The sequence below is a fragment of the Centroberyx affinis genome, unplaced genomic scaffold, assembly GCF_046629955.1.
Source record: "Centroberyx affinis isolate AG114_WGS23_722 - 3 ecotype Tasmania unplaced genomic scaffold, CSIRO-AGI_Caff_v1 ptg000393l_1, whole genome shotgun sequence".
NCBI classification, from domain to species: domain Eukaryota; kingdom Metazoa; phylum Chordata; class Actinopteri; order Beryciformes; family Berycidae; genus Centroberyx; species Centroberyx affinis.
Window position 1 is genome coordinate 1 of NW_027279061.1, and position 19,042 is coordinate 19,042.

The 19,042-nt window shown below is 43.5% G+C and overlaps 3 protein-coding genes across 4 annotated transcripts; 1 reads left to right on the forward strand and 2 right to left on the reverse strand.

The window, feature by feature from the left end:
• Nucleotides 1-414: 414 nt before the first annotated feature.
• On the forward strand, nt 415-6,897 carry LOC139641638 (DDB1- and CUL4-associated factor 6-like; the record flags this gene model as incomplete). The annotated part of the gene is made up of 10 exons (XM_071516146.1): nt 415-474; nt 3,001-3,196; nt 3,681-3,805; nt 3,922-4,261; nt 4,468-4,509; nt 5,242-5,380; nt 5,492-5,648; nt 5,771-5,859; nt 6,397-6,502; nt 6,759-6,897. Coding segments are annotated over 10 exons (1,313 nt in total), but the record flags the coding sequence as incomplete, so codon positions are not given.
• A 1,967-nt stretch (nt 6,898-8,864) lies between these two features.
• LOC139641641 (G-protein coupled receptor 161-like) lies at nt 8,865-13,953 on the reverse strand. 2 transcript variants are annotated; one of them, XM_071516152.1, is made up of 6 exons: nt 13,820-13,953; nt 12,578-12,965; nt 10,299-11,020; nt 9,978-10,085; nt 9,405-9,530; nt 8,865-9,167 (listed from the first exon to the last, which is right to left on the reverse strand). In XM_071516152.1, exons 2-6 carry the CDS (start codon nt 12,919-12,921, stop codon nt 8,893-8,895), a joined length of 1,575 nt encoding a protein of 524 aa, XP_071372253.1. In that variant the 5' UTR covers nt 12,922-12,965; nt 13,820-13,953; the 3' UTR covers nt 8,865-8,892. The 2 variants fall into 2 exon arrangements, with proteins under 2 accessions (XP_071372253.1, XP_071372252.1); XM_071516151.1 differs by having other exon boundaries at nt 13,667-13,827.
• Nucleotides 13,954-14,476: 523 nt separating this feature from the next.
• On the reverse strand, nt 14,477-18,776 carry otc (ornithine transcarbamylase). The gene is made up of 10 exons (XM_071516166.1): nt 18,620-18,776; nt 18,347-18,485; nt 18,171-18,252; nt 17,174-17,261; nt 16,614-16,767; nt 16,374-16,496; nt 16,060-16,113; nt 15,832-15,981; nt 14,944-15,081; nt 14,477-14,794 (listed from the first exon to the last, which is right to left on the reverse strand). The coding sequence occupies exons 1-10, from the start codon at nt 18,700-18,702 to the stop codon at nt 14,735-14,737; spliced, it is 1,071 nt and encodes a 356-aa protein (XP_071372267.1). The 5' UTR covers nt 18,703-18,776; the 3' UTR covers nt 14,477-14,734.
• Between the last annotated feature and the right edge of the window lie 266 nt (nt 18,777-19,042).

Genomic DNA, 19,042 nt, shown 5'->3' on the forward strand with positions numbered 1-19,042 from the left:
CATTGTAGGAATACATTTTCTCAGCTCTCATTAGGCCTACCTACTATGACAGTTTAAAAGTAGGTCTGTAATGATAAGCATAGGTCTGTAATGATAAGCATGTGTGAACGTGTCACCTGTTAAGTATTAATACCCATATATTTGAACTATTGTGTCTAAAATTTGCAAACCTCTGATGCTCATTTTGCATAGAAAAACTGACGCTGCACTTATGTAACATTGTCTTCCTTGGTTTGCACAGCATTTCTTTATCAGATGAAGCTCTTCCTTAAGCTGGTTTGACAGCTCTTCCTGCTTGGCCTTGGATCCTTTCTAACGTGACTTTGAACTTTAACTTCCTGTGTGCCCTGACTGTGTGAGCCCTCTGGTTTGACCTCTCTGTCCGATGTTTAGTCAGTGTCATTTGTGTTCCAGATTCCCCCTCGTCTGTGGTAAACAAACAGCTGGGATCCATGACTCTTGATGAACAGCAGGGTGCGTCTTCTCCCCCCCGCCTCTTGCTTTCTCTTCTTTGCCCTCCCACACACAAACACTCTAACTCATACCTCTCCAGTCTTTCTTTGTTTTCCTCCTTTTTGCTTTCCCTCTATCTACCACTTTACTTTCCCATCCCCCCCCCCCCCCCCCCCCCCCCTCCCCTCTGCCCCCGTGTGTGATGCAGCTTTGTATTTGCATGGGACATCTCAGGGCTGTTCTGTTTTTTAATAACATACCTATGGATAGATAGAGCATGTCTATTCTGATCCAACTCAATGGCCCTGTTTATTTTTGGGAAACGCTAATGCCTACCAGTGCCCCTTTGTTCTGTTTACGAATCTCCATCTCTGTTGGTTTTGCTTGTTGGTCAGTGGATCGGATTATATTTCGTTTTTCCCAAGGCTTTTTTTCAGCTTGGAGCTTCAATGAACATGGTTTATTTTCGTTATGTCCTGTAACACTCCCTTCAAACACTACTGAGTTCTAAACAATCCTTTTTTTATAAAAATAACGCGGAAATGTATACGATAAAACTGGGCGTCCTGGAGGCTCAGTTGGCACATTTATATAACTGTGTTCGAATTCGGCTTGGGACCTTTGGCACATGTCATCCCCCTGTCTCCCCCCTATCTTTCCTTGTCTCTCTTCACTGTAGACTGTCTAATAAAGGCCTCCTAATAAACTTCCGCCAATGCTGAATTATTCTCCAACTTGTTGTTACACCCAAATACATAATTCCTATCACTTAAATTGGATTGAATTTCTTGAATTGTAAATGTACCCTTAGGATTCGGATCACTGTCTCTGTTAGTTTAATAGTTATGGCTAAAAAATGATGATTGTCTAATGGTGGAAATCCAGATCCAGTTTAATTTAATTAATTGTTCTTTGGCCCAACACCTACCTGGCCAGCTGCAGGTGGTGATTATGGGGTTCAGGCCCTAAATGGTAATGTCAAGGATTTAAGGCTTTAGTGGTCAGGAGCAGTATGGGTCAAAGGAGAGCCTGTTGCACCCATAGCAAGTTTCATAGTGGCATTGACGTCCATCCAGGGAGACTGTGACAGTTGTAACATATTAGTATAGGCAATAGGCATCAATAGGCATCCATCACTGGGTCACCTTTCCTGCCATTGGCTTAGCAGTGCTGCCAATTGGCCAAGTTCTGACAGATTTGAATAAATTTGGTATGCATGTTCCAGATGGAGATCCTAAATGCTTCATAATAATACTAACATTTGGCCGACCCAATTTCAAGATATCAGTTTTTGGTATTTGTGGTGCCCCCTATTGGTTGATTTTAAATGTTTTGATCCCCATGCTTGCTGCCACTGAATAGATGTAAGTTTTCTAATGATAGGACAAGCTGTCATGAAGTTATGACCCATTTTGTTGTAGGCCACACGCTCCTGCAACTTCATGGATTAATATTAGCCAAAAGGTTGAAGTTATCAAACATCTGGGAAACATTTTTTTTTTTAAAGCAATTCGTCCATAGATTAAGTTTTGGTGGTGATCTGGCTGATGATCAAACTTATGATTTTGGAGATATTACCTTTTTTATAAAAGCTGTTTTTTTTTGTTTTTTTTACTTTTAATTATAGTACCACCATCTGGCCAATTTGGGTTGTATTTCTGGAGTAGTTCTATTATCTATCATTTTGCCACATTTCATGTGTCTCACATGAAAAAAGAAAAAAGCATTTCACACTCTAGCTCCACATGCATAATATTTTTTACTGACAGTGTTTCTCCATAAAGCAGCCTTCTTTCAGGTGACATTTTGGTGCCAGTGGTCAGTTACTTCCACACAAAAAGTTCATGTCTGTCCAAATTTACCATTTCACAGGAAATTTTAAAAATGTGGTGGAATATTAAATAATAAACCGGCACAAAAACAAAACTATGGGGCTTGAACCCGTAATTACAGTGTAATTGTCCATATATCATGATATAAATTTCCACATAAGACCCATTCTTACACTGCAACATCTACTGGAACTGATCCTGGTATTGGCCCAGGAGTGAACTAAAATGATCCCCGTCCCCTACATCTACAAAAACAAAATCTACAGGGAACACTGATAATGGCCAACATTAATATGAGCCTGGTTGATCCTCCTTTGTATGACTGTATTCACCTGTGGAGGTGTATGGTGACACCTTCAGGGGCTTGGAGTTGGACTTGTGTCTTTAAGTGTTTCTGTCTCACCTGTCATGTTGCTGTGGCTGGTGACAGTTTATTATTGTGTCCCTTACAGCGTGTGTGCCTTTGTCCACCCTGTCAGTGTCAGCTGCATGTTCCCATTGCCGTTGGGTGTTGTCACTCAATGGGAAGTGATGCAACAGAAGGTTGCATGTTTCCAGTGTGTTTTGCAAAAACCTAGTATGCAATGCGAATAACAGGAAAAAGAACTCAAGACTATTCCCAAAATCATTGGGTTAAGCGGAACAGCCAGTATTTCAATATGATGATGATTCATTCTCACTTTCTTTGCCTCTCTCTCTTCCTCTTCCCTCTCAGGAGGACCAGACGCTGTGAGTTCAGCTCAGGCTGAACCTGGGTCTGTACCAGCCAGTGGGTCAGTGGCACCCAGCAGCGGCGCTCCCACCTCCACTGGCATGAGTCGGCCCAGTACAGCAGAGCCAGTCCTAAGCCTACACTACAGCTCAGAGGGAACCACCACCAGCACCATAAAGCTAGACTTCACAGACGAGTGGTGAGTGATCCGCTTACCAGTGGGAGAAATGTTTAGTAAAGTGGAGTCTAAATCTCACATCTCTCTGAAGTCGTGGTGAAAATCTGTCAGATAATTGGATTAACCTCTGCTATAGTTATGTTTTTGCATTGAGAATATTTTGTTCTTACATCTTGAGAATATTTGTTTTTAATGTGTCGCTTTTTGTGCTCACTGATGGAAGGCATTATTGCACTGCAGATGCAAGTGTAACGTGTGTTGGATTTATTCTACTTGTGCGTTGATTATGTATGCATGCTTTTCTAGCAAACTGTGATCATTTCTTGATGAATATGTTTCATCTTTTGCAATGAAAATGAATGTTTCATATAGTCTGTAACCAAGTTTTATCAGTTTAATCTCAATATGTTTGAGCCACGGGATCCTTCACTATAACTCTGCACATCGTTTGCATCATTATAAATGCATCATGTATTGGGTGTGATTGCTGTTGCTTCCTCTACAGGAGTAGTAGAACATCCAGCTCTAGAGGCAACGGAGGACCCAAGACATCTGAGCCTGTGACTGTACAGGGCAGAGAGAGTCTGTTGACAGAGAGCTCAGCCTCAGAGCGCTCAGCATCAGAGCAAGGTGAGGAACCTCCAGTCACATGAGGAATAATCATGAGAATGTTGCCTTGATACAGTTTGAAAATATTACAAAGTTCTTCCTAGTCCCATACACGACCCCCCTTCTTGCTTCTTCAGCTCCATCTGAGTCCTCCGGCCAGAGCCGGCCCACCGCCGGCACAGACCCGGTGTGTGAGGCTTCCTCCTCCGGCGCCCATGGCAGCTTGTCAGCCCAGGCCCCGGCAGAAGCCTCCTCAGAGGGGGACAGCATCACTTCTTCACCCCCGGAGAGGAGCCAGCCAGAGGGCATGGAGGACACGTCGGGGGGCTGCAGGAGAGCGGAGCCCGCCGGAGAGGAGGGGCAGGAGGCGGGGGGGGGGCAGAGTCAGCCCGCACGGGCCAACCAGGACTCGGACGACAGCGATGACGACCCGATCCTCATCCCCTCCGCGAGGTTCAGAGGAGGACAGGGACAGAGGTATGGACCGCAATGTAATGCTTACATTACACAACTGAATGCACTTGTTTCTATGCACACAACCTGGTGAGCAGGAAAGCTCATGTATTTCAATGTTGGTAACTACTGGATTCAAATATTGCTCTTGTATACCATGGCATTTAAAGGGTGGGTATTCTGCTTTGTTTTTTGTGATTCCTTGCCATTGACTATCTTACTACACATAGATTTAATTCCAGAGGATCTGCAGTAGGAGATAGAATGATCAGGTAAAGTCTTTGCACTGGCAACTAAAGCATCTAACCTGTCAGGCATGTGATATGCCATCAAGAAACTGTGATTTGTAGCCAAGATTAAGGTTTTGTGTTGGTTTGGCCAGTTCACTCACAAATATAACTAATATACATGGCTAAGTGTATAAGAGTGTGCCGTGCATGTGTGTACTGACACCACCAATGGTGTGAGCTGCATCATTACAACAGTGTTTTAAACTTTTTACACACAAGAGAGTTGGAGAATGAAGAATGAACATGTCCGCATGATTTCCTGATGGAAAGGAGCCCAAAAAAATAAAAATAAAAGATTTGATTTCCTCGATGGGATCTGTTGTGAAAAGAGATCAATTAATGTTTTGCATTTGCCATTGCAAACGTACTACATGAACCAGTGTGTGTCTGATTGAATTCAGCAACATTGCTGTCACTTGGTTAATGGGCAAGGCTATCCATGACGGAATAATATTGGCTTGATTCAGATGGGATGGAGCAAGCAGATATTTTACCTTTTTTAGTGGCTGCTTTCTAGCTTGGAGTTGTGTTAAACTGATTTTGGATGAATAGATCAATGGTAGTGTAATTAGAGGCTGTCTCACCATAGCTGTCAAGACTTGGCTCGGTAATAAAAAGAAGCATGGGTGTCACATTAGCAAAAGTGATATATTGGGTTTGTTTAGGTTTTGTGTGCTTTGTATATAAATGTATTGGCTGGCTTGTGTTCCACAGACGCTCAGCAGCCGCCCGCATCCAGGAGCTGTTTCGTAGGAGGAAGGAAAGAAGAGAGATGGAAGAAAGTGAGACCCAGAATATCCGGAGACCCTCAGTCAAAATGGTCTACAAGGGCCACCGCAACTCCAGGACGATGGTACACCTCAGGCCACTTGCATCGAAATAGCTAGCGATTTAGAGAGACCTCAGCAGAAAGCCTCCGGTAGTTACCAAACTTGGAGGTGATTTTTATTTCTTTTATGTCTAGATAAAGGAGTCCTGTTTCTGGGGCAACAACTTTGTGATGAGCGGTTCAGACTGCGGCCACATCTTCATCTGGGACAGGCACACTGGAGAGCACCTCATGCTGCTCGAAGCTGACAACCATGTGGTCAACTGCCTGCAGCCGCACCCCTACGACCCCAGTGAGTGACGCTCTATGCCTCAGATGGCTCTCTGCCCCATGGTGATGTGATGGTGTTTAATATGCCGTGTTACATGTGTGTGTGTGTGTTTGCATCTGGGTTCATTTTCTGCTCTTTTTCAGTTCTAGCCTCATCAGGGATAGACTACGATATCAAGATTTGGTCGCCTCTAGAAGAGTCGCCATCCTTCAACAGAGTCCTTGCTGACGAGGTATGACTGGCAAGAGATTGAGTCTTTTATTTCAGCTGATGGTAATTCATTGTGGAGACACTAGGTGTGAAATGGTGGGGTCTGGTTCAGATGATTATCCTTGGCATAGGCCTCCACCACACTGTTTGTTGTTAAAAAGCGCCTGCTGAGAAGACTGAGGCCAACAGCCTTGTGGGTGGAGCCAGACAGAATCTGAGACTGGCTGTTTTAATGTATTAATTTAGTTTTAAACACTAACTATACATCTATGCTTTTTATCTATGGATATCACAGCACTGCTAACTGATTGAAAAGCATGTTATGGTTGTTCTTCAGCTCTCTAAACATATGACAGACGTATGACATGGCCCACAAGTCCTTAAAGATGTTCTTTCCTTGGTCTTTTCTGTCAGGGCAGCTTTCCCTCCCTACATTTTTATGAGCAGAGAGGAAAAGTCTGGAGAGTTGTTTCTGTCAAATTCAAGCACCCCTCCCCCCGACACACACACACACACACACACCTCATGGCTTTTTCCTTTCCTCTCCTCCCCTTTCAAGGTAATAACTCGGAACGAGCTGATGCTGGAGGAGACTAGGAATACTATCACAGTCCCAGCCTCTTTTATGCTTCGAATGCTTGCCTCCCTCAATCACATCAGATCAGGTATACACTCTCACAGAACCTGGTTATTTATTTATGCAAATTCTGATGAGATTTGTGGCAGTTGAGTATTTGTGCATGGGAAACCACGTCCGGTACAGTAGTACAGTAAGCCTCTTACTGTTACCACAGAAACCAGTCATGATTAATTCTTTCAGTAGGTAACAGGGTAACATGCTCTGCTGTTTTCAGGCCTTTGTTTGCCTTCTCTCGCTCTGTTTGTCTCCCTCTCCTTAATATCCACCTTTCCTTCCTTTAGATCGACTGGAAGGTGATCGCTCTGAAGGTTCTGGCCAGGAGAACGAGGACGAGCAGTAGCCTGCTGACATTTTATTTTAAAGAAAACACTATTTCTTCTTGCTGTAAAGCACTTGAAAACCTGAGATTTGTACAAGTATACTGTAGAATACTTCCTTATGAAAATTAGTTGAATTTCTAGCCCCTCTGTTTTTTTTAAGATGACTTTTCTTACTGATGTTTCTGTATGAGGATATACTACATCTGTGTGAATGCAAGGGCAAGGAAGTCAATATATATTAAGTGTGAGAAAATTATGGTGGCTGGTGTGCAAGGATGTTAAGTGCAATATTATTTTGTTAGGAGAAAGTGAGCTTTGATCAGTGTTAAGGTGTGACATTTCTTATTTGTAGCACAAGGCAAAGAACTCAAATGTTGATGTACTGCACTGGCAGTTACGCATGTAAACAAGAACTTTGATTTAAGTAAACCATACTTTTGAGTATGCTTTAATTTTGTTGTTGAAACAAAGCTGTGCTTCTTGTTCCCAAAGGGTCAAGTCAACGAAATAATCTTTTGCCAAATTTGGAAAAATTTCTAAGCTAAATGGCATCTCAGAGATGTGTCTGTATATGGGTCTAGTAGATAGACCCATAATGACTGTGCAACTGGCCTCTCACAAGCAAATGAATGAAGTGATAAATTCATTCAAGAAATAAAGAACAATCTGATCTTTGCATATTGATTCCCGCAGTGATTCAAAGATTAAGTTGATCCTAGACAGCAGACTAGACTGACAGACAGGTCCGCATGACTGGTAAGGGATTTGTCACACACAGCCAATGCAGGACAGGTGGCCATTGTTTTGGTAGCTGTTGGTCAAACCACTAACACAGTATGGCCTATTATTACACCTCCACCCTCCCACTGATTCACACCACAAGGGAAAAAGTAAAGGGACTAAAGTGATTTTATGGGAGTACAATTCAAGGTCACTTGTTAAGTATTGACAAATTGGCACACGTACAGCTCTTTTCACTCTTGGGGAAAAACAGTTTGCTCATAAAATGTTATGTAAAAAAACTTTAATAGAGGAATCTTAATACAAAACTTTAATACAAATATTTGTATTAAACAGTTATAGTGGAAATCAAAAGGTTATAATACCTTCCTGGTGGTGTATTGCTGCTTCACAAACATAATACAAAAATACAATAATGAGGTAAGACTGAAGCACCAGAATCGGCTACCAATATCCAGTCGTTCAGTTTGGGAATTTGTGCTCTACTTGTGTTGCTTAAATAACTGTGATACTGATGGAGAAACTGGTGGTGTGTGTAAATGCAGGTAAAGCACATGTACCGCTGACATCTACATACTAACATAGTGTTGTAGTTAAAGACCAGTCGTGGCCTCAGACTTACCGTACCTGGACTTGGTCTTGACTACCGCACTAATATACTCCTCCATCTAGGACCATATGGAGTAACACTGACAAAATAGTGATAATCACTTTCGCTGACATGCTAACAGATTCCATTAGAGGAAGCACACGCTGCATGTTCAAGTGCAATTATATGTACATAATCATCTCTGGCAGATAATCATGAAATGTCAGGAACGGACTTAATCCATTGTTCTAATGCGCCTCAAATTACTGTAGGTACCAACCAATTAAGGAACATAAGACTCTGCAAGTACCTTACTAATACTACTGGCTAACAGATTCTGTTAATATGATGAGGCACAGTTCATGCAAATTCTGAAGAAATACTATTACGATAAATATAGTAGTAAACAAATTACTAAAACATTGGACCATTTAGGTTACAGTAGTTAAGGCTTCCTATTTGATTACATGAATACGTATAATTGCTTGCAAGGCACTCTGATGGTGTACACTTGGTCCAACTCAGTGGAATGAATCATGTGCCACTTATTCCTAATGACAATTTCAAGTATGGACTACTCATTTGTAGAGAAACCAGACTTCATAATGTCCACCGGCACAGCATGACCAACACCGGTGCTCAGAATGGTCAAGTTTCATATGATAGTGTTGTGTCTGCAGGTAAAGGGTGTGGCAGCCCTTGCAGTTTACAGAGATACTGAAGTAGGTCTATACAATGCCCAATATTTGAAGCGGCCACTTGTGTTCAGGCTGGTAATTCCTCCGCATCCTGCTCTTCATCTCTGTCGTCTTTGACTATCCCTTCATCTATACTCTCCAGCCTCAGTCTCTGGCCGTCCAGGTATCTGGGCCTTGGCGCCGCCCTGGTCATAAACAGTCCGCCCGGCAGAGCCGAACCCTCCCCAAAGAGGGTGAGCTTAGCGTCGCTCTCTATAGCCTTTGCCAGACAGGAGGCAAAGGTGTCAAGAGATTTGTGTATCTCTGCATGGACTTGGACGGTGGATGGGATGGTGCTTTCAGCTGAGGAGAAAATGCAGATATTATTTGTGTTGTCTACTGAACAAATGGCACTGTGGACACTGTTTAAATTTAGTTAGATTTTCTTATTTTCCTTCATCTATTTCCTCTTTTAGTACTCTTTATTTCCTCTTAAGTGGTAATCGGTTGACCATATCCTCATTTTTCACAGCCTCAAAGAGTATGAATTGAGTTCCCTCTCCTCTAATTTCCTGTTTCTGGGTAGGAAATGACAGATACCTTTGGAATGCTCCACCTGGTCTTCAAAGGTGACTGAGCTCCTCCTCTTCCCGGCTGTATTCCCATGGCACTGGGGATGGGAGGAGCCGTCGGTGGAGAAGTTATCCAGCAGCATCACATCTGTACCTGCGTGAGAAACATGACAGAGACATAAGGGTTGCTTCGTAATATTTGAAAGCGGTGATTTATAAAGAATTTACAGTATAAAAAAAAGTACAAACCATCTCTGTACTATTTGAGACAGAGTGGCCAACACAGTCAATGAAATGTGTGGACCATCAGACATTTCTTTGCATTACACGACATTACATGCCATTACATGAGCTGTGAAGAAGGAATGTGAGGTTGACCGTGGGAGTATGATGCAACAGAATAAATAAGACCATCTGCCAGCAACAACACCTTCATGTTTAAAAGTGCAATGAATCACCTTATCTCCATTTTATCTTCAAATAAAGAACAAGAGTCTGGCTGCTACAATGCAGAATGGACAGAATTTGCAGAAACACCCATGTTAAGGATAATGGAAGGTATTTTCCCCCTTTCCCTCTGCTTCCTGTGTGCAACACTTACATGAGTCCTGAGTGAAACTGAAGCCAGTGTCTCCTGTGCTGCTCCCAGGGGCCACCAGCTGCCCTCCACCAGCCAGCATGGCTGTCAGGTGTGGGGACATACCCAAGTCTGATGGAACACAACAGGTTGACAAGTGGTCACCATATAATATCACATTACATCACAAGAAAACAGCAATCTTAAGTCTATGATTTGGTATCTCAACATAAATGGCAAGTCAGATAACCATACCAATCCAAATTGCGGCCTGCCAGTCAAAATGACTTCAATATGCCTTCAAAATTTCTTGTGCGACAAATAGAGCCAGTGCTGCTCTCCCACCTGTGATTCTGTTGGAGATGCTGAAGAGGCGGGACGTCCTTTGCCGCGTGGCGAATGACTCTCTGTAGTAGCGATCTCCAAAGCACATCCCCAGTAGCTCCTTCCTTACCGTCTTATTCCACAGACCATAGATGAGCGGATGGCACACCGCACTGCAGAAGGACAGCCACGCTACCAGAGTCTCCAGCCCCTGAGACACACTCCCCTGCCCCCATAAGGCCTCGGTACACACCACCCCGACATACGGTCCCCAGGTCATAAGGAAGGTGCCTATCACCACCAGGATGGTGACGAAGGCCTTGCACTGGCTCCCTGCGTACACCAGGCTCCGCCGGCTTCCATTGGAGGAAGTTGAGGTGCTTGAGTTCTTGCGTCCGTTCCTCTGGGCTCCTGTGGAGTCGTCCTGGGCCACAACAACCGTCCCACAGTGCACCTTCCGGGCTTTCATTCGGGCAACGCGGAAAATGACACCATAACAGGCCAACATGGCGATTAAAGGGGGAAGGCTGCACCAGGTGACCCAGAAGGCTGTGTAGCCCGGTTCTCGGTGCCAGGATGCAACACAGGTCCACTTGAAGCAGTCAAACTCGAAGGAGGACCAGCCGAACAGAGGGGGCAGGCAGCCGACCAGGGAGTGCAGCCACACGTAGACGATGACCACCACCGCCCGGTTCCCTGTGATCTTCATGGGGTAGATCATCGGGTAGAGCACTGCGTAGTACCTGTTAGGATGAAAGGAGTGTAGAGTGGGAACCCTGTAGAAAAGCAACTCAACACCTTTCTCATGGGAGCCTTCTGGTCTAAGCAACACAGTGACAGTGACCAGTTAGATATTTACAGAAACCTTGGCTAGAGGCTGCACTTTTTTCAATGATGCTATTATGCGTTTACAAAAAGTTGCAGTGAGAACAGAAAGGGAGGGGCTCGGCAGGAGAACAAAAACATGCACTGTAATCTAAAATCCCCAAAGGTGAGGGGGGTAATTATGACCGCAGTCACAGAACAGTGGGGACTGTATGCTGGGGAGCAACATTAGGTCTTAGTAGCTACATTTCACAGCCCCTTGTGATCCTTCACGACAGGAATAACAATAAAACGTCAACCAAAGTGGCATTCAATGTTAATTCCAACCAACCTCAAGTGCAATTCCTCTACACACCAACCTCAAATGATGCTTGTTTATGGCATACTACTTCTCAAAAAAGCTACAGAGTCAGTCTGTAATCCAAAAAGCTGAAAATAGAGTTAAATTAGATGGATCAGCTGTATCTGCTGACTATCTGATTTTTACTTCCTAAAAATAGGGAGGGATGAGGAAAAGAATCTTCAGTTGACAGTGTGTTAGCTAGTCTAATGCTTGTCACTTGAGCTTGGAAAATCTCCAGAAAATTACCACCACTGGAGTGTGTGGTTAACCAGTCTTATTTACAAGTGTACATATTGACCTAGAAGGGAAATACATCCTAAAAGAGAATTCACAGAGTATGTTATTCCAACAACCTTGGACAGTTTGGCTTTGATATGTGAACATGAACATGTTTCTTTTCATCTAGAAACAGGAGAGACAATATTTTTTATCCCTTATTTAACCAGGCAGGTTGACAAAGAACATATTGTCATTAACAGTAGGTAGTTGCAGGGAGCGGAAGGGTTACACCTAAGAGCTGCCCATTACAGTGACAGTCCTCTACTGTTGGCCACAGAGCGGTTCCACTGGAGCAGCCAGGGGTTAAATACCTTAATCAAGAGCACATAAGTTGTTGTCTCGATTTTCCCAGCTGGTCCAGGAACTCAAACAGGCTACCTCTTGGTCAAAGTCTTGATTCTCTAATCATTAATTAAGGTCATCAGGAGACAAATACATGATCTGCTCTATTAACAACTAATGCTGAATGACTTTTGTGGAAACCGTGACAGTACCCATGCTGATTGTATGTGGATTTGCACACTTTTTCTGGTTCATGACATTACAATGAAACAAATCTCAGTTTGACTTAAAAGCTCCAACATTGTGAGTCCACAATGTGAGTCTCCAAGTAATTACCAATCGAGCAGCTCCAGGTTCTCCAGTTGGTCAAGTGCATAAACAGGCGTAACTATGAGCAACCCAAGATCATAGGAATAAAATATGTCAATTCTGCTTTAAGGAGGAATTTTCACTTTAAGGACATTACATTCTCACATGATTTCATTATTTCTGAGTCATAGTAGACTTCTATCTATAATGTTTAGCCAAATGCCTACAACTGTGATTATGATGTGGGCAGCTTGGCACAAACCTGTCAATGGCAATAGCTCCCAGAGTGAGCATGCTGGCAGAGCTGATGAGCAGATAGAGCAGGGCAGTGAAGTTGCACCACACCACTCCAAACACCCACTCCCTCTTGGCTGAGCTCACAGCCACGAACGGCAGCACCAGCACGGACAGCAGCAGGTTGGACAGCGTCAGGCTGAAGACAAACTTGTTGCTGGGGGTGAGCAGGTAGGGCCTCCTGTAGAGGGTTGCCACGATCAGGAAGTTCCCCAGGCAGGCCAGCAGTGTGATGGTCACGATGGAGACTGACTCCAAGACCGCCGGACCCTCTCCATTCCCCACAGGGGTGCAGTTCCTACTGGTGTTCATGGTGAGAGACTGGGCCACCAGACAGGTGAAGGCATGGTAGGAGACTGGTGAGGAGAGAGAACACAGTTGCAAAAAACATGGGAATGCTAGAGTGTTACAGAGAGAGACCCCTGCTGAAACATCTGTGGTGACATGTCTGTGGATTATCTTCACATAGCTACTAATCCAATGCTTATCTTCATCATATTCACAGTTAAACTTCAGCTGCTAGCCCTTCATGGCTTCGGGAACAGTACATTTTTACCATCCTAGGGGGGTGTGAAGCACAGGAAAAGACCGTATCATATGACTGGACCATTCATTACAGGCTTTACATCAGATGGTTTACAAAAATCAAAGCTTGGGAGGCTCAGGTCCATGGTGAAAAATAACGTGTGTTCAAAGTTCAAGTTACAGCCTCAAAATGTGTCCCATCCATGAGTCGTCAGCCATCGCAGCAAAAAAAAAAACAACAGAAGTCAGTTTAACTACTAACGCAACGTTACTTGGTAACGTTAACTTTTAGAGTGAAAAAATAACAGTCATGTAACTGTTAAAGTTCAGTTAACAGTGACTGAAGCGATTTTTTTCCAGATTCCCCCATGGCTATTCAAGCAATACATTTAAAGACCGTATGTAAACTAACTTATCTGAATGTGTGAAGAAGGTGCCGCACTAGCATTAGCTAAAACAACTAACGTTAGCATAGGTTAGCTAAAACTTTCTCCATTGTCCCTCAAAACACAGTTAGCGTATCCCTCCTTACCTGGTTTGGTATGGCGTAGTGGGTCCGCATTCTCTCCCCCAAAGGGAAAATGTCCATTCTACTTGTTTGTTTCTACACCAAAACACTGTAGCTGGCCGCTGAACCTGAAACAGCCCCGAAATCCCCTCGCCATCGTTAGTGATCCCTCCTCACCAGAAATCCAGACGGCCAGCTGCGGCTGCAATGGCGACGGCGTCCTCCCACCCTCAACTCAGCTCTCTGCCTCCAGTGTGTGGGTGGTCGGGGATGAGATCTGGCTTATTTTGATGGCAGCTATTCCTCTATGGTTAACGTGTGTAGCTGATTATTGCATTGCATTTTGACGTGCACTATAATCACAATCACACAGCATCTGCTGAAAAAAGTAGCCTACAGTACTCTATTTCTGATACTCGAAGTAGTGAATTAGTAGGGTGGGGGGGGGGGATTAGTATCAGTGTTGATGATAGCCCTTTAACTGTACGCATGCACAATTTCTTCATAGTAGGCTTGTAGTGCTTTATGAATGAAGTACTAACTAGCATCACTTTTATCCCGCTGGCTGGACCACCCAAGTAGATCAAAGCTTCCCGCACATACACGTCATCCTCAGTCAGCCAATCTGAGAAAGGGGATGTTGCCGACTCCGTCCGCTGGATGGCGCACTTTGTCTCCAAGTCAGCATGATGAACCACTGAGATATAAACCCTGGCATTAAAAAACATATTTGTAAAGTAATTGAGGTTTCATAGTCACAAAAACTGGACGTATAAGTGATAGTAATCTTACAGTCTTACAAGATTTATGCACACAATTTTATTTTGTCACTCATTTGTGTGATGTTTTACCCTTGTTCTCCAGCAAAGGCTCTTGGAGACAATACAAAAGATACAGCAGTATCACCTATACACCTGAGTTGTAAACAAATTTAGAGAGCGTGGTGTTAAAAGGCACATTTGTGTACACTCAAACCTTACAGTGTCTCATATAAAACTGATTTCAAAGTCAGATTTATCCATATGGTAGGAATATTCATCTTAGAAAACATTGTTCCCATGTAGACAAGGCATTTGGCAGTAAGACCTCGAGTTACAGCTTCAGCATTGGGGTCTGTGGAGTGTAGTCAGTCAGCAGAGACACCATCAGACCCTGAAAGAGAGGAGAGTTGTGCTGATGAATTGCCTGAACACAAGGAATAAGACAGACTATTCTGACAGACTCAAACTTGACCCAAACTTATATTATCAACATATACAAAGCCATATCTTGGATAATTGTATTTCATCTGGGTTACTTACCATGATGGTCCACTTCCTGTTCTCAGCCTCGGGGAAGACGAGGGAGCGGGATGAGTAAAACACCTGGTCATCCACCTCCTCCTGCTTCCGGGGAAGACAGTGCAGGAAGGTCCAGTCTGGCTTGGCCACACTTCCTGTCTGTAGTGGGCAGAATCAGACCACAGAGGAGTTATGACCTGAGTCAACTCTGCGTGACGAAACACTGTGTGGGATAATGCAAGGGGGACAGTACATCCTCTACTCAAGCTTCTCTCTTGTCCTCTACTGTTTGCCTCCTTCTAGTGTTTATTCTTCTCTACCCAGTGTCCGAAATGAACTTTTTGGCTCATCTGCCACAGACTGGTGTTTTGAAAAGAATTTACTTGCCAAGAATAATTTTACTGGCCAAAAGAATTGTTGCTGTTTTCCAGAGAAATAGGTCACCCTATCAGTTTTCAATCATGCTATTCTGTGTATAGAATCAGGTACTGTGTGAAACATTCAATAAAGAGACAAGCAGATTTTCACATAGATCTTCAGAATTTCATTTAAAACAATGGAGAAAGTTTGTAACTTTCATCATGACGGGAATAATGTTAAGTTTTAACTAATGTTAGGCTAGTTAACCATCCAGGCAGGTTGGCAAAATTTGGACGTGACCGCTTTGTGAAGAGCTAGTGTAGCAGGCAGCCAATCAGGAGCCTGTTTGATACAGAGCCATTGTTTTGTTTTGATGGCAAAGACCAAAGATTGTACATAACCAAGACACTCAAATGTTATCATCGCTTTAAGTTACCAGTCAGTGTGGCGGGTGACCCTTACTGATTTGGCCACCAAATACAAATTTTACAAACAGGTGTTAATTTTGGACTCCGTCTCTACCATTATCGTAATAGTCACTGTCTTTACCTGCATGGTAATCTGGTAACCATGGAAGTCTTTGATCCTCTTTTTCTTCTCCTCCTCCTGTCCCATGCTGACCCAGGTGTCAGTGACCAACACATTGCTGCCATGGGCTGCCTCCATCGGGTCAGAGGTCAGAACCAACTGGGTCCCATGCTGAGACAAAACGGAAAGTCATTAGAAGTGGTTTATAATAATGTATAATAATGATACTGTACCTGAGGAGAACCTCACCTGCTTGGAGAGTCTCTGTGCCTCTTGAATCACACTGTTTTCTGGCTCATACCCCTGAGAATGAGGATACAGTTTGAGCTTCCTCTCTGATTAGCATTAATAAGCATGAATAATGTACAACATAATAGAGAACCACACCCAGTAACTCCTGTCACTCAAGGAGCAACTGGGGAGATGAGATGCTGAAGGCTGACTGCATGCATGTCTACCACAAGAAACTATAAACAAGAATAGTAGAGCACAAAAAGGGAAATGGATGAACAAATACATAATATAACTGGCAAGAGTACATGATCATGTAAAGAGAAGCAAACCTTGGGAGTGGCAATCCTGAGATGAACTCCCAATTTGGCTGCAGTCATCATGAAGGAGTGGAGGACGTTGTTCCCATCTCCGATCCAGCTCAATGTTAGTCCACTAAGTGACCCGTAATGCTCCTACAAGGGAATGTATTAGTTTAGAAAGCAGCATTTCAGCATCATTTGAAACTTGTAGGAACAGTATAATGTGGAGTTGTAGATTAGAGGAACATTCTGTTGGAGACGTTGCAGTACCTGTAAGGTGAGGAAGTCGGCCAGGATCTGGATTGGGTGGTAGAGGTCTGACAGGCCGTTGATGATGGGGATGGACGCCTCCTTCGCCAGCTCCTCCAGTGTGGAGTGGCTGTACACCCGTGCCAAGACAATATCACACAGTCCTGAGAGAACCCTGTATTGGTTCAAAGAGCAACACAGAGATTAGAGAAGCAGACATGTACCGGAAGGTCTGCGGTTCATATACCAGACCGGCTGGGAAAAACTGGGTAGGAAACACTCTCCCCTCCCTCAGTAACTATTGTTGAGAAGCCCTTGACAGTGGAGCTGTTCAGTGGCCAACAGTAGAAGACTGCTGCTGCACTGGACAGCTCCCAGGTATGAATGTGTGTGAAGCACGGTGATGCTGAAACAGCATGCATGCTCACTGAACTTTCCTTGGATAAACAGAGGTAAAAAAAAAAAAAAAAAAAGTGCACATGTGGCAAAATGAGACTCACATTTAATTTGCCATTGTAACACATTTTGATTAACATTTCTAATAGTTATAGCATAATTTACTAAAGTGTCAAAACACTCACCTAGCTGTATCTGTGCCACTCTCATTCACACCCAGGTGGATGTCCTGGGAGGTAAGGAAACAGGGGTGCCCACCCAGCAAAGCAAAACCTGGAAGGAATAATACACAACAGGAGCTTAAGCAATGCAAAACATGGCTTATTGTGTGGAAAGAAATTTGCATGTCTATTCTACTTATCAGCCAGGTTCAACTCAACTTTATTGTCCCAAATGGACAACTGCTGCTTGACAAATGCATGAATCTCTCACACTTATGGAAATAAGTACATGGCCATGCTTTGTTCACATAAATAGCAACAGATACATACATTTTGAGGGGGCAAAGTATACAGAAAAAGAGCAATGGAAATAGATGTTCAGAGTTTCTTTTCAGGGAGGCACTGAAAGCGGCTTTTCAGCAGTTCTATTGTATCCTGCATTAGCGTTGACTTCTGGACCACTGAGCACGGTGGAGAATGGCATCAGCCCAGCTAATAGTATGGGAGCATGCATTTCTATCAGATCAAAACCTACTCATAAAATGTACTAAGCTTAAAGGGGAATGCCACCCATTTTAAGAATTAAAATGTTATTTCTGCGTCCCAGGACAGCCAAATGAGGCAGGTTCATACCTGTTAGCAAAGCAAGATTAACTTAATTTTGGTGTCACAACTCAACTCAGCATCTTATGGCTGCACGAAGTCAGTGCCCCATTCATTGTCTATGGAGCAGCCGCTGATTTTCCTAGTGACATCACAAATTCAAGGGGTTTCTCTCTGATTTCTAGCTTTACAAATGAGTAGTGAAAATTCACAAATATTGACTGAACTGTTCCAGGGCACAGAAATAACAAATGTGAATTCTTAAAATGGGTGGCATTCCCCTTTAAGTATCCATGTGGCTGTACAGACTTGAATGAACTTGTTACTAGTTAGTGCTTTTATCAATGTTTACAGTCAGGATGTTTGACTAAACTACATAGTATACAAGTGGGCAGACCGTGACACACAAAACTCACACCTGTTTCAGTGGACATTCTTGTTCTGGTGCTCCTCTTCTCAAATATCATACCAATCGACTTCCCTTGCAGAAGAGGCAGATACTGAAATAGAAACGACAAATGACTAACCGAATCAGAGGGTGCACAATAAAACTCGCGGGTTAACGTGCAATGGACACACTGTGTTTATCGATACCTGCTTTCCATGTTTGATCCGATGTTTCAGATCCCCTGACACCCACAGCAGCCTCTTGATTTCTTCTGAATTGAAATCTTTCAATGTGAGAAAGCTGCGACCCTTTAAATTCACTGAACCAAGGCATGCTGCTCCAATGCTGAAAAAGTATAACAAAGTCATAATGCATTTGTTATTAGTTGTGCTGGTGATTCTTTCGCCCGACAGTGACTAGATAGCTAGCAAAACCTCTGTGCTCGCCTGCAAAAATCGAAGTAATCCAGAATCTCTTACCTAAACTCCCGCACCCGAGTGTTTTGGAAAGTTTTCAAACATTTGAAAACGGGATTGCTAACAGAGAACAATTTAGTTGACATTGCAGCTCAAACTGGAAAACCAATGCGGTTAGATGCTAGCAATGCTGACTAACTCTTTCATCAGAAAGAAAACACCGTTTCACTGCCAACACCACACAGCACACAGCCTGCAGCGGCGTGGCTGACAGGCGGAATCAGCAGAGAACGTGGAGGCGGGGCGGGGCTTCTCGCATAGTGGTTTACTCTAGGGAATGAACAGGAATGTTTAATACAGAATTTATTTTAATAGATAGTAGTTAAATGTTAATAAGTAAATGCAATTTTTCCGCAAAGCAATATGGTTCTTGAACTGCCAATGTGGTTGATGAGCCACACATAACAACCAGTAGTAGAGTGTTGA

Bases quoted from the DNA above. Each gene is read 5' to 3' on its own strand.
- LOC139641641 (XM_071516152.1), bottom strand. From the start codon at position 12,921: ATGAACACCAGTAGGAACTGCACCCCTGTGGGGAATGGAGAGGGTCCG. The intron at 11,021-12,577 runs GTTTGTGCCAAG...TCATCCTAACAG, and splicing joins GGAGCTATTGCCATTGACAG to GTACTACGCAGTGCTCTACC. The intron at 10,086-10,298 runs GTGGGAGAGCAG...GTGTTCCATCAG, and splicing joins CATCTCCAACAGAATCACAG to ACTTGGGTATGTCCCCACAC.
- otc (XM_071516166.1), bottom strand. From the start codon at position 18,702: ATGTCAACTAAATTGTTCTCTGTTAGCAATCCCGTTTTCAAATGTTTG. The intron at 18,486-18,619 runs GTAAGAGATTCT...ATACTTTTTCAG, and splicing joins ACTCGGGTGCGGGAGTTTAG to CATTGGAGCAGCATGCCTTG. The intron at 15,082-15,831 runs GTAAAGACAGTG...TGCCCACTACAG, and splicing joins GTTACCAGATTACCATGCAG to ACAGGAAGTGTGGCCAAGCC.